Here is a 15852-nt window from a genome sequence, read left to right on the forward strand (position 1 = left end):
TTATATCCTTTTTTCAACACAACCTAGGCAATCTGACATTGAATTTTTACCAACTATATCAACACACCTGAGCAAAAACTACTCAAAATGTTTAAAATCCTATTGAATTGGTGAAATTTGGAAATACGTCAAAGTTCACATGGCTCGTTTTTATGAAAAAGAAAATAAAAATTGTCTAATTTTGTGACTTCTGCACAATTATCACTACTTGTGTGATATCAAATGAACTTTCACTCAAAAGCACATATGTTTATATTTGCATATTATTCAAAGCCTTATGTGACTGATAAACACACACCCGCAGGATGTCCATACAAGGAGTTGTGTATTATTCCCACGGCCATTTACCATGAGTGCACCTGCGGCACAGATCTGTGCCACGTAAGCACTAGGTGTACCTAATATAGTGGCCTATGAGTGAGTCAATTGCCAGTGTTTCACACTTTTAATTACATGTTTTTTATGGACTGAAAAGCTGCGTAGAAATATGAAAAGTAGCTTCCTGAGCCCATTTTGTCAATCGCTAACCTAAGGCTTTACATTCTGCCATCTGCTCTCCCTCATTTTTACAATCGCTGACGATGCTTTTATTCATTACGCTCAAACAAGCGCATTAAATGGTGTGTTTGTTTGGTGTAATGAAAGACTAGATGTGATAAATAACCAGCTTTTAAATAAGGTAATTAGTCCTACTAGGAATGAGGGATACACAGTACACCCTGTAAACAGGTCTTAATAGAGGCAACAGAATCATCTAATTAAAGATTGCCTGGCTTCACACACACACACACACACATGCACACATTCCTCAAGTCATCATCATTATGCAAATGTAACGAGAGAGAAATCATGGCGTTCTCATTAGAGCATAAAGTGAGCAAAGGGAGCTGTGAGTAAAATATCCAGCGAGGGAGAACAGAGCTGTGTTCTGACACATGCAGTCTGAGGGATTATGGGATATCCTTGTTATCATGTGTCAGTCGTGAGAGCAGAAGCTCCTCTGTAAGTCAGATGCAAGCGTCCGAACTGCAGCCTCGCACCCGTTCGTCCTTTCGTTTGTGTTTCACCCTTTTTTGTCTGAGCACCGGGGAGAGTCCTGCGTCTCCATGAAATGACCACGCTGATCTCGCTGTTGCCATGGTTACCGACAAGTCACGTTGGGCAAAATGTAACGGTGTGATGTGAACGTCTGCAGTTGGTTGATGGCTGTTGTCTTATGGTGGAGTTTGTGGTTGTTACTTCCACTGATTTCTTCATGAAGAAAAAACTAACTGTCTTCTTCCTTTGTTGCGTTTGCATCCCTTAACAGAAAATACAGAATGATATATTATTATGTAACAAACATGCATGTGATTATTTGTTCTTTGCATAGTAGATAGATGCACAAGATTTATCACATTTACTATTCACATGTTTGCAAAACAAATATTTAGTATTTGTGCAAGCATGACCTTGCTGTTATCAGCGACTCCCACCTACAGATCGGCGATGGCACCTGGGTGCAGAGGTTAAGACGATGTTAATGTGTTTCTCATGAAGGGAGGGAAAAGTGGAAATGTTAATGTTTTCCCCACATCGGGACATTTATGTGTCTCTCAGTGCTGTGGTCACAGCTTTTTCCTAATTCAGCGTGAAACATTTCACTTCACAATCCATACAATTACTTGACACTCGATTACACGAAACACTTCGAGTGTGAGTCACAGTCACTGCCCGTCCCCCCGGGCTCATGAACGTGAACGAAAAAGACGCGCAGCATGTGAAATTGACTTACTTTAAAGGCACAATAGGCAGGATTATTTTCGGCGTTCGCCGTCGATAATCTCAGGCCTCAAAACTTTCAGCTGTGCGATCAAGTGATCTGGGAGAGAATGGCTCTTCTGTGCCTCCTGCAGAGTCACGGGAGGCTTTGAACAATCACGGGGAAGTTCATAGTGAGAGCGGACGCTCCGATACTTCCAGACGACTGATTGCCGCTCCAGCAATGACAAAAACTTCCTGCTGCAAAGAAACTGTCAATATCAGCAGATATTTGCTAAGATAAGGAAAATACCTTAAAATAAGTTTTTAAAGGCAACATATTATGTAAAATCAACTTTTTAATCATTTAAATCCTTATATTTGGGACTCTGGAGGTCCTATCACTCAGTAAAGTGTGAAAAAAGATGACTCACTCATGTTTTTGTGGTCCTCCTCAGTCTAAGTACAGGAGATAAAACATGCGATGTTGACTTCCGCGCTCACTGGGACGTCACAATGCGCTAAATTCCTGGAATTGTTGTCTCGCTGAGCTCCGCTTTGCCCTTAAAACACGCGAGAGTGCCGGTGAGGGCGAAAACTCCGAAAAACTGGAAGTCCGTGAAAAGTTCTATTCTTGGCTCCACAGTGCAGCACAGAGTTCTACACAAACTTCCAGCCTCAGAGGATTTATCTGTCCAGTGGATACATGATATATATGATGGCAATGTGCCTGCTAGAGCCTGCAAATTATCACTTTTCCAAATGCTAACTGCTGTTAGCTCCCACTAGCCTCTGTGACTGATCTCATTTCCTGTCCCTTAAGTTTTTTTTTAAGGTGGACCTAAAGAGATACTACTAAACAGAGCGTTCTGAACAGGACTGTTATGGCAGGGTGATTGAACTGCTGTGGTGCTTCATCCTTATGGGACCTTTCAAGGTGCATTTTGTAAAAAATCCAAAGCAACTGGCCATAAAATCCTCCTAATATGTCACAGAGACTCAGGAATAATGTTCATATAACAAACTGAACTCACCAACAACAACAGTACAGCCAAAATATTTGCATAAAAAAATTTATTTTGCAGACTGCAAATCATGTTTATGTTTTGAAATCATGTTTTGGCAAACGAAAGACTTCGGTATTTTGAATTTGAATGTAGTAACTGTTTTTGGCCACATTCTTACATATGGCACCTTTAACCTTTTGTTGCATCCATTGTTACTAAGCAACCAAAACCTGGGAGCTGCTGAGACGACCAGTCTCACTGAATTAATGAACACCTTTAAACTATGGGGAGGAAAAGAACATAATGGATTATCAGCACCACATTTCCCTTCCAGCAGCCTTTCTACTCAATGCTTGTGTAAAAAAAAAAAAAAAAAGCAATGTATTTAAAATGAGGTTGACTTCTGTGCTCACTGCATACTGAAAGAGCCTCGAAATACAGACACATCGCAAATCACGTAGTTGTTAATGTTTGCCCCTTAAGTCGTCTATCATATTTTAAATAAATGTGTCGGTTCATATAGTGAGGATGAAACTCAATACACACTTGCACTCCTGCTGCTGCTTTAACCAAATAGAAACACAGAAAAAAGGTCAGTAAGGTCAGCGTGACACACAGAGAGAGAGAGAGACATCTGCACAGGAGTTTAAAAAACAGAGCACACTGATTCATATGGAGAACGGACAACAAATACAGGTTAAATGTTCTGAAAAACAAAAAAACATGTGGAACTGTGGGAGTTATTAATTCTGTTCTGTGAGGCTCTCCTGGAGAAAGGGCTATAGTTAGTGATCTTTATTTCTTTATGTAAAAGCCGTGCAATCTACTCATATAATTAAGATTGAGCCTTTCAGGTCCACTTCCTCTTGCGTCATTTTTTCGTCCACCTCAATCAATGAATGTGTGTGTGTGTGTGCTGTGGAGATGGGAGCAGCCTTATCTCCCCCCCCCCCCCCCCCCCCCTTTCCGATAACAAGAAGCACCGTCGAGCTGCGAAAGTCACTATGGATAATGCAATTGACGGGGAGCCATGGTCTCCTCGTACGTCATCGGCAGAGGGAGGGAGAGAGAGAGCAGTTCTCGCGGAGAGGGTTCACATTCATTAAACATTCATTGTGCACATCATTCTGCTGGAGAAGGAGCCACATGCTGTGAATGAGGACATCAAAATACAGTTTTAGTTAATGTGAGCGTTTGGTTCAGTTCAGCACAGGAGGTCAGCGATGTTTCAGTGACTCACCGGTCTGCTAAAGCCTCACATGTATAATCATCCAACAGTTATTGTGATTTTAACCATGATAAGTGTGTGATCAGTCACTTCTGTGCACATGAGTGTGTTTTTCTTGCATGTGTGTGTGTGTTATTGTGCTTTAGATAGCCAGAGGGTGTGTGGCCAAAAACCAGGGGGTGTTTCATTTAATCAGCATCCAATTTTAGACTGAAAGGCTAAAAGTAGCCGCGGTAAAGAATAAAAAAAGAAAACATTTCTTAGAATCGGAGAAGAAGGTGTGACTGTTGTGTTCTCGGTCTGTTTTTAGCTCATTGTTTGTTTTTGTAGTAGGACGCCGCTTTTACTGCTGCTGCTGGAACAGAGAGTCCAACACCTTTGACATCCATCTCGGATCACGCATCATATCCAGTAAAAATCAGCGTGCTTTGTTATTGTTTGCTTCAAAGTAAAGTGCAGCCTCACTCACTATAGTGATGCATTCAAGGAACTTTGTTTTTTTTCTGTTGTTTTTCAATTTGCAACTTGTCCAGGGAAACCTTCACAATGAGACCAACACATGGAATGTCAAAAACGTGAGAAATACTACAAATTATACTGTTTTCATTAAGAAAATATGGATTTATTTTATTAAGTGTTCCTCTCCCTCACTCTGTGCATGAATGTATGTGTGTGTATTCTTGTATTTGTTGTCTCTGTAAGACCTTCTCTAAGAGTTAAGTGGCACAAACCTGTGTGTATGAGTGTTTATTCCAGGTATTTCTCATGTTGTGGGGATCTGTATTTACAGTCACATTATGGGGTCTTCTTTTTTGGGGACAAAATGGGGATTAGGGTTAGGCCAGTGGTAGTTTTTGTTAAATTAATAATTATGTTAAAGGTGCCATATGTAAGAATGTGGCCAAAAAAAACGGTTACTACATTCAAATTCAAAATACCGAGATCTTTTAAGGTTTCGTTTTCTGACTTAACTGGCAACCCGTGGTTGCTCGGCAGCTTTCAAAACATAAACATGATTTGCAGTCTGCAAAAGAAATGTTTTAATGCAAATATTTTGTCTGTACTGTTGTTGTTGGTGAGTTCAGTTTGTTATATGAACATTATTCCTAAGTCTCTGTGACATATTAGGAGAATTTTGTGGCCAGTTGCTTTAGATTTATTACATAATGCACCTTTAAATTAAATGTCAATGTAATGTTCTCTGAAGTCATGGAAACCAGACTTTGTGTGTGCAGTAAATCTGATGGATATGATTGCTGCATGCTCCGTCACTGTCTGCTATAAGGGCATGTGCTCCAATTTAATTTCTCTGTAAGGAAATTGATGCAAGTGTACGATGCACGGTGGCCGATATTGATGGATGCGTGTGCATGAATCACAGTCCGGCGACATTGACTTGTGGCCAAAGATGGGCTCCACTGAGATGATCAGCATTTCCTGTTTGAAACCACACTTGACCTAAGCACCATTTCTCTGTGTTGTGAAGGAGAAGCTTCTGTTATCGTCAGCTCTTAAACCCTGACCCTCAGCTCACACTGAAAACCAAAACAAACACATTTAATGATTTATAAAAAGGACAATAAATTCAATTCTCATGCTGAGGACTGTGGGGTCGATGCACACTGGCTTATACCCGTAATCCTTTGGGTGTGACAGTTCATTTATATGGTGGCATATTTCCCAGCAGAGTCCAGAAATGTGGGGTCTGCCTTGCCAAGAAAGAAATAATCTGAATCCTATTGTCAGAATTGCATTAGCTAAACGCGGAACAAATGTATCGGGCCCTTTTCATGGGGGGGCGATGCATTTTGCCTTCAGCCATGGGGGTTTAACAAGACGTGGGTAAATAACTCAATCAAATTAATGTGAGTCGTGACACTGCAATTACTTAAAAAAACGAGCTGAGTTTATGCATTTTGCAGCGTGGACATGAAACACTTTATAGGGTGAATGTCTGACCTCATCCTTCCACACAGGGAAACACCTAATTTAGCACAGCAGGGAGTTTCAATGTACTTCAACAGTATTGTGGTGTTAGCAGCAGGAGCGGAGGGCAACAGTAAGCAGATCGTTAGCAACGACATGGTGACAGTGTAAAAAGCTGCTATGGGTACAATGCAGTGCAATGCAGTGAGAAGAAGATAGATAGAGATGTTGATTTGAGCACTCAAACAATTTGCCTTTTGAGCAAGAGCATCATTATGAGCCACTTACAGTCTCTGACGGCTTCTTTTTATATAATTACACCATAGATGTTCAGTGTATAGCGGGGGATAATAATAATAATAATAATAATAATAATAATAATAATGCTTTAAACAACGACAGCTAAACTCCATCAGTGCAGGAACCACATTTACGTGACGGCACATTTGACTTTCTCTTGCCTTCGTGATTGATGAATTAAAACAGTGCCTACGAGTCAAGCCCATTAGAACCTTACTATAGCTGAAGACTTTCAGTGGCTTTGGAACTAAGTGTACTTTGGCCACTACACCTGGTGACAAAAAAGTACCTGTACACACTGAGAAATGTACAGTGCTTGTACCCTGATAGGGTAGATAGTCTCGTACTTTGAGTTCTTAGTGTGTAGTCAGTGTGACACCATTTCACTGACATTATATCAAAAGTGTGCATGTGAAAAAATGATTAATTTAGATTAATATTGATATAAATATGTAAAATGATTCATTTGTGAGCTGAAAACACATTTGTATTTCTGGCAGAGCAGTGCCGCTCCGTGAGGTGTTTTTTTTTTTTTCATCAAATCAATAAAAAATGAATTGCATTAAAAAAAACAACCTTGCAACTTCACACTTTACAGACTTTTTCTGAATTTTCTAACTCAACACTTATTTGCACTTCAGTGTGGAAGAACATAAGTAAAGACAATCAGGCAATTAAGCTGTAACATGGTGCCACCATGTGGCCTCACATGCACTCTCCCATGTCATCACATGATAAGAAAGAAACATTTCATTTGGGATATTTTATATACGTTAGAACTGATATGTTCAGATATCAATATTTTAGCGAGGTAAAAGGTAAAAAAAAATATTAAATATATCGATGTGAAGTGCTTTGAAGCCAGAGTCCGTCTACTTTTAAAAAAAATAACAAGCAACAACCTTTCAGAAGTCTTTCTCCACAGGGCGTCTTTCACCGCTGCTAAACTACTGAGAGTAATGAGGGAGACGCTTCAGGCAGTGATTTTAAAAATCACTGTGCAGTCGCAGCACAGGAGGCTGGTTTTTTTTTATGTCTTTTTGATCATAACAGTAACATGTTATTGTGCCCCAAAGACACAACAGTCCTTCCACCATTAGCTGCTTAACTTCCTCACAATGAGGCCGTGTGTATGTTTAAGAGCCATAATCAAGTATATGGAGATGGAAAATGCCACTGGGATATACTGTAATAGGATCAGGGTACTTTATACTCCCACTCTCAACGGCCTTCATTACCACTGGCTTAGGTTTGGATTATTGTGCCTGGATGTGATGCCTATTTAATATATACAGTACATACATTAGACATTTTCTATTGTTTTATTCTATTTGATTGTGTTGTGTTTCTATTCTCTGTCCTTTCACTGCTGCAACATGTGATTTGCCCCAGTAATTCTAATCTAATCTAATCTCATCATACATCCTTTTCTGTTTAATAAAGTGTCTGTTTCTGTTCATTTACAACCAAATACTTAAAATGAACAGTTTAGTTCATACTGAAGAATATAATTACATCTTATTATGACAGGCAAAATAGAATGATGATTTAATAGTTTTAAACAAATCAGGAATTGTGCCATTAGATTAAAACCTTCTCACTTTTACAGGTGGGTTTATTTTTTTCTGTCTGCCTCTCTCCATCCGCCAGTCGCCGTGAATCCTCTTAGAGGTGGATTATAGGACTAAGATACCGAGACACAGAGAGAGAGAGAGAAGAGATGGACAGAAGATGAGCGTGAGGCACACAGAGTGAGAGAGACGCCGATTCAGGAGGAGAGAAGAAGAAAAGTGGGGGGAAATGAGGAAAACTCCTCGGCCTGAAACGGGCCGGGAAAGGAGTTGGAGATGTTGTGTGACTGGGGTGAGTGCCAAACCGTTTCTGTTTTCTAAAGTTAACCTCATTCAAGAAAGATTCTTTGTAAAGTCAGACAACCACGAACAACTATCTCCTGCACGCCATTTAATCTGAGCTGAAGTCAGAGCCTCAGTTTGGCTGCATGAGTCACTGACGTATATAATGGATAATTTCCTGATTTTCAAAAAATCATTCAAATTATTCTTTAAGAGGTTTGCAAAGATTTTCAACGGATCCTTGTTCAGGGCGATGGCGACTATTATGATGGTAAATTCCAAGTCATTCCGAGAAACTTTTTGTTTTTGAGACTAAAGTCAGCTCACTGACAAAGTGCATCAGGGGAAAATGGATAATTTCCTGAATTTCAAAAATTCATGAAAATGATTCCTTAAGAAGTGTGCAAATATGAAGTCACTCAGTATATGTGTGTCCACTGAGTGACTTCGGGACAGACTGCAGTAATGTGATCACCCGTCTTTAATCTCACTTTCCTGTTATAATAATAAATAGTAATTGAGTTGATTTCCATTCATTCTGTTGACTGTAGGAAGAGCCAGCAGAGCACTGGAGTCCCAGCCTCGCTCTCACACACAAAGCGTGGACAGACTAAGGGGACGATGCCTCTCCTGTCCTCTTGTCTCACACAGCCTGGCTGGAGCGTGTGCTCCGCTCTCTGCATCCTCATCGTGCTGCTGCCAGAGGCCAAAGCAGACGACGTCAACAACACCCACAACGGTGGTGGTGGTGGTTCTCAGTGTGGGGAGTACAATAACCAGGTAACCCTGGCTGGATCATCTCACTGTGCGCTCTCCTACTAACAAAACGTCTCAAAACTTACTTTCAACTCCTTTTAAGCTGTGGATAGGGAGATGCAGCTGACCAGACACCAGAGCAGGGTTGTTTTTGTCTATTCATTTATTCTTTTTTCTGAAATTCTGTCAGGAAACATACAGTTTTTAAGTTGTAACTCATGCAATGGAAGAGAGATCTAGTTGTCCTGTATTTCATATTAACAAAGTTGAATTTGTGGAAATTTGCTCACACATTCAGACTTAAAATGAATGACGTTCTTTGACATACGTGTATATTTAACTGCTGCCTGTTTGATTTCATTTAACAAAACCACAAAAAGTTCTTCCTCACAATGACTTCCACCCCGTCTCTGTACAAACACGACGCTGCGGCGTACATGCTGCAGCTCACGTACAGAAGACAAAGAAATCACATTTTCCATTTACTATAAGCGCACTGGAAACATCATCCACAGCAGTGATGATTTCCAATCAGGCGGCCGCAGCAGAAATCAATCACTGTATACTGTGAGAGACGAGTCAGTTCTAGCAGGAATCAAAATAACGTTTTTCATTTCCCCAGACTATTTTACAGAGTGAAAAGCAACTATAACAAAAAAAATCGTGCTCTGGCAGACAAATTGCGTTTAAGCGTCAAGTGGAGGAGGAAGCTCTCAGATCCTTTATTTAAGTAAAAAAGAATGGAAGATTCTGGAAGTAAAGAGATTTATCTTTTATAAACGATGAAGTTAGGTTCCTTTTAAAGGGTTCATGCAGCAAAAACAAACAAATCTTGTTGTGTTCTATATTTCTTTCTCTATAAATGGATCATTAAAAAGCTTGATTGGAGAGTTCTCTGGAGAGTTTTTATGCAGTTTGCCAGATTCATGTGGACCTTAATTGTATATTTTCCCCCTTAAATGCTGAATAAATAACGCATGAAACAGGTGATGGGGAATGGGATGTGTCGTCTGGTTGCCACGCTGCCTCAGCTGGACGAGCAGAGATGCCCGGATATGTTCCGCTGCACCGATGAAGTTTCCTACTGGCTGCACCAGAACGAGGAGAGGAAACAGCAGATGGTGGCGCTGAAGGAGATGATCTCTGTGCTGCAGGAGGAGCTGAGGAACCACCGTCATCGCATCAAGGTTCTTGAGCTGCAGGTGACATCTCCAATATTGACTTAGCAGGCCTTAGGTCAGCTATCACTATCAATCCTTTTAACTGCTTTAAAGTTCTTGAACTTGTCAACCCCGGGGAGTCTGCTTTTTGTTAAACCAACAACAGAACTCATTTAAAACTTCTTCAAACTAAAACAATAATTTCACAGCCAGACTTTTAAATATTGAACTCATGTTTTATTCCCTCTGCTCGGGAACTTTTCAGACTCGACACGTGTTTGATCAAACAATCCTTGAACGTGGGTTTCATTTGAACTTTAAATGAATTGTTTGCTATAAGGAGAGGAAACACATTTACACTCATTCTTCACTGTATCCTGGTGCCTGGCCGTCAAACTGGCTTTTCCCACCAACACGTCCTTGACCTTAGTCGCTAACGAGATTAGCCTCCTGCTCTTCCACGTGTTGCCTCGCGCGTCGGGCGGCACCGGCTGCAGATCGCTCATGTGAGGTTCATTAGAAAAGGGCAGAGGAGGAAGAGGCTCTGTGTGTGAGACCTGTGGTAATAGCAGTTAGTGTTTATCCTCCATGTCCACGCTAGGAATAGACTGACAAATACTGAGGTGACTTGTGGCCTATTTCGGCTCATAACAACAGGAAGCAACATTTTTAACTCACGAGGTGATGTTTGTGGGTCTCTTTAGTCCGTCTGTTCTGTTCTGTTTCTGAGCAACATGACTTTAACAGTAAATGGTGAATTCTGATGTCATTTTCTGGAGATGTAGGATATAGATACGGGATTTTAAAAAACAAAGAGAGATTGAGGAGGGTATTGACACTAGGGATGTGAATCTATGGGTGGCTCACGATTCGATTCCGATTCTTAGGTTCACGATTCGATTCAAAATCGATTCTCGATTCAAAATCGATTCTCGATTCAACGATTCTTGATTCAAAAATTGATACAATGCGTGTGTTAAGGCAAATGATGGCATCAAAACAATACAGTTTGTATAAGATAATGTGATAATGTGATCACACAGAGGCAAACTTAAGACAAAAGTTAACATTTATTCATTAAAAATTACCCAATTAATGACTTACTGTACAAAAAAATAACTTGCATAAATAAAAGCTTAGGCTAGCTGCCCTTTTTCTCCCAGAAGTTACAAAAATAAACTGTACACAAATAACACAAACTGCTGTTTTTCAAAATAGAAACAAAAAAAACAAAAAAAAACTTCTTCTTTTTTTTTAAAAAATCGACTTATGAAGTTTATGAATCGATTCACAATCGTGGATGATTAGAATCGCAATTCCTATGTTAACCTATTTTTTTTTCTACAAACCTAATTGACACTATGGGAAAAATTGAACTTCAGTTTAAAAGTCACGCTGTTATAGATTTATAGATCTGTGCTCTATAAGGACAACAACTTAAATAACGTAAATACTATTACATTAGACAAACAATAAAGTATTCGCCTTGGCTCAGGGGTGCTACACTCTTAGAAATTAGAGTTCCAAAAGTGTTCATCTACAAGGGCTGAGGTTCTACCTGGAATCATTCGTTTTTCAAGGGTTCTTGGTGACACTAATGGTTCCAGTAAGAACTAGGTTGATCCAGAGAACCCTTTAAAACCCCTTTCCTGATTAAAGGGTTTTAAAAGGGTTCCAGGTGGAAAGTTTATAAAAGATTCTACCTGGAACCAAAAAGGGTTTTATTTAATATATAAGAGTGTACATCACTTATTGTGTCGTCTTAAATAATGATTTTTGATTTGAAGAACCTGGTTTGTTACATGTTATATTACAGTTTCCTTCCTGTCAAGATGGTAGAAAAACACCTACAAGATAGAGGTTTCACATGTAAAAACTGCAGTGCATCACAAAGACCAATTGCATGTACATCGTCCTCAGTTATGTGTCTTTGTGTGGATTTATATGATGTCAGAGTGAGGAGAGGAACCATTTGAACATCTCCCTGGAGCAGCGTTTTCATGAGCTGGAGGTGCACTACGCCGAGTCCACCACCCTGCTGCACCTCCAGGGCACCCTGATCTTGGACCTACAGGTACACTCTTTATCTGGTCTTACTTCTCGAGTGTGTCATGAGTGGTTCTTGATAGTTGATGGACTGTTTGTTTGTCTCTCCACTTAGAACCAAGTCCACAATCTGACACTTTTGGCGAATAAGGTAAAAAGAAACCCGGGTTGTTCCATCAACATTGTTCGTCCCAACCCTCTCATGAGCGCTCAAGAAGCCCTGCACCCAGGTACGCCTGCAGAAAGCTCACATACTTTGATCGACCAGCAGATGGCGCCTAAATCCACTTGTTGATTCACTCATCCTCCTCCTTCTCTATTGCCCTGTGTCCCACTCTTCCTTCAGAGCATCAGCATGTGAGGAACTGTCCCATAGACTGTGCTTCTATCTACTACAATGGAGTGAGGAGGTCAGGCCTGTACACAGTGATGCCGTCACTGGCCGGCATGGCTGTCGAGGTTTACTGTGATATGGACACAGACGGTGAGTTCTACACACGTATTTAGATGGAAAACAACAAAGGCGTAAAAGTGGCTCATTTTTTACTCCACTTGTGAAACAGAGTAATGTGGAGTGGAGCTAAGTGGCTTATAAATAATGTTTAATTTTAGATTATATGAGATATAAAAATGAAAAGCTATTTCTCTGAGCTCATGAATAATTTGTTTTTAAGAGTTTTCACTTCTCACAGTGCAGCACTGTAATACACTAATACTAAAATAAGTAAGAGCTAAGTCTGTATTCTAGCTGTTTATGGTCTATATGACATAGTTAAAATAGGATTGTTATATTTAGTTTTAGATCAAAGTTGGTGTATTTCTTTCGCTTCTTAATAGTTGAAATTCTGCTGTAACACAAACTGCTGTTTATTGAGTTTCTTACTCAATTTTATGTCAATTTTAATGAATGTATTTGGGCTTTTTTTTATTTTTTAATCAGGACAGAAGAGCGTGAAAGGGGTAAAAACACAAGGCAAATGACCACGGGTGTAATAATAACTTCTTATTAACTATCTGCAGTGCAATGAGATAATATGTTGTGATTTGGGGTTATACAACTAAAATTGAATTGAATTGAAGTAAACCTAGATCACTGCAAATGAGCCCTTTCGCCAGATTCCATGTATTTAAATGAATATTTAAAAATCACAGAAACCACATCAGGGTATGACAATATCTTGGGTTTTTTTTTGCCACAGGTGGAGGCTGGACTGTGATCCAGCGGCGAGTCGATGGCTCCGTGAGCTTTGACCGCAGCTGGGCTGAATACAGGGACGGCTTCGGCGATCTGCACTCCGAGTTCTGGCTGGGCAATGACCACATCCATGACCTGAGCACACAGGGAGATTACACCCTCCGCATTAACCTGGAGGACTGGAGCAACAAGCACAAGCACGCCCTCTACAGGAGCTTCAGGTCAGGCCCCTGAGAGAGAGCAAGTCGATGAGAAACACATGTGGAATTTCTCTCCCATTCCTCTGTAAATGTGTTGTGTGTTTGTGTAGTGTGGAGGATGAGGAGCATCAGTACCGCCTCCATGTGGCAGGCTTCAGCGGCACAGCTCACGACTCCTTCAGCTGGTACCATGACAAACAGGACTTCAGTACGCCAGACAGTGGGAACATCTGTGCTGAGATCTCCCACGGCGGTTGGTGGTATAACCAGTGTTTCTACGCCAACCTCAACGGCGTCTACTACAGGGTAAGCACACAAAGACAGAGCCTCACTTTAAAGAGGCCCCTGTGGTTCTCAAACGGCTCTAACCCTAATAACCCAACCCCGTACCATTGGTGGCACACGTACCACAGGTTCGAGAACCATTGGCTTTAAACTGTTCCGCTCATGAAAGCTCTGACTTCTTCCCGATCCCACAGGGAGGCCATTATGCCCCGAAAAGCCGGGGGCCCCTGGGTCCTGACGGGATCGTTTGGCACTCCTGGAAAGACTCTGATTATTACTCTCTACGCAAAGTCACCATGATGATCCGACCAAACAGCTTCCGAACCCGACTGTCACCGTGAACTGCTGTTACCTTGGCAACGGTTCACATGCAGCAACAGACACTTTGGCAATGAAACTGCACACCGATGGACACCACACCAGTAATTGACAGCAATGGCAGCAGATTTGATTTTCTGCTGCATATTTTGCTGATTTTTTTGGGACATTTTTCATTGAAAGTGAGACGATTCTTATTTTGTATCTATTTTTTTTTTTACCTTAGTTTGATACAATACATACTGTATATACAGTTCATAACACAAAGGCAGATTTTGTATAATTTGTATGACAGTGTTATGATGTGTTAGCACTGAGGTGAATTGTGTACAGTTGTGCACACGTACGTGTTACATTATCTACATTATAATGTTGTATTTTCATTTTCAGCCAACTTTGAACTGAACGAAATGTACACACTTAATTTAAACAAGTGTTATTGCAGTTAATTGTATTCTATTAAACAAAACAGTATGTGGTGTACAATAAACAATATGAAAACACAACAAAGGACTTGAATTATGTGATTTTAAAGGTGCCATATGTAAGAATGTGGCCAAAAACAGTTACTACATTCAAATTAAAAATACCGAGGTCTTTTAGGTTTCGTTTTTTGACGCAACTGTCAAACTGACTGCAATGGTTGGTAGACGGCGGTAGGTGGCGCCACATGCCAAAACATGATTTGAAAACATAAACATTATTTACAGTCTGCAAGATTTTTTTTAATGCAAATATTTTGTCTGTACTGTTGTTGTTGGTGAGTTCAGTTTGTTAAATGAACATTATTCCTGAGTCTTTGTGACATATTAGGAGGATTTTATGGCCAGTTGATTTAGAATTCTTACATAATGCACCTTTAAAGATGCTACAAGTAGCATAACAAAGCATGTATACACAATACTATTTGTGGCATATGTGTTAATTGTTTCCAAATGACATCACACTGTGTGTCAATAGAGCAGGCATGTGTCAAGCAGAGGTCAAACCTGTAGGTCAACACAAAATTAAGCAGTTTGTTGTGAGTGGCTCAATTTTTTTAAAATCTATTTACCAATCAAAACGACCAGTTATCCAGTATTTTGAAGATTGGATATATATAGTAGTAATCGAGCTACTGTAATTTTAGATAAATGCAATATACATATATAATAGTCCCATGTTCATTCTTTGTTTATACTGTAAATAACACATATATATTATGGAAATTGTCTATAATGCACATTGTCATATTGTCAATATCTATATTTACTTTCTTGTAAATGCATGTTTAATATTTATCTTTATCTTTACTGTCTTTGCTTCTGTGACAATGTCAATTTCCTGACAGCAGGACTAATAAAGGACCATCTTATCTCATATAGTTATCATTTTAACAATTTATACAGCACTTATCTTGAAAATGCTGCCAAGTGCTAAAGAGTTAACATTTATTAAGGTAAATAAAAAGTGCTTCACAAGAAGTCGTAAGACAAATCCTTTAAAATCCTTAAAAGTAAAATAATAAGAGAATGCATATGCAGTCTGGTGTTCACTATCTCTTGCATAGAGACGTTTGTGTAACGCACACATGCAGCTGCACCTGATGGTGGTCAGAGCCCAGAGTGGGGTAAAAGGGCTCTTTCACTTCCTCCTCTGCAGAGCAGCACAAACACACTCTTTGACCCTCCGCACAGGCTGCCGACTCATTCTCATTCCTGTCCATCGCTGCGCAAGAATCTGCTGGTGCGAATAAGGACTTTACTGTGAGACACTCAGAGGATGTAGATGACGCTGAGAACAAGATGAGGTCTCTTTTCAAACACAAACACACACAGAACAACCGACCCGAGTCCAAA

At 40.1% G+C, this 15852-nt stretch overlaps 1 protein-coding gene across 1 annotated transcript; it reads left to right on the top strand.

Moving 5' to 3' along the window:
* Positions 1-8675: 8675 nt before the first annotated feature.
* LOC310935142 (uncharacterized protein) lies at positions 8676-14037 on the top strand (the record flags this gene model as incomplete). The annotated part of the gene is given in 8 exon segments (XM_083898985.1): positions 8676-8834; positions 9797-10012; positions 11925-12044; positions 12132-12308; positions 12311-12500; positions 13216-13432; positions 13522-13717; positions 13891-14037. Coding segments are annotated over 8 exon segments (1422 nt in total).
* Positions 14038-15852: the final 1815 nt, after the last annotated feature.

The sequence above is a fragment of the Microchirus variegatus genome, assembly GCF_963457635.1.
Source record: "Microchirus variegatus genome assembly, chromosome: 12".
Classification (NCBI taxonomy): Eukaryota; Metazoa; Chordata; class Actinopteri; order Pleuronectiformes; family Soleidae; genus Microchirus; species Microchirus variegatus.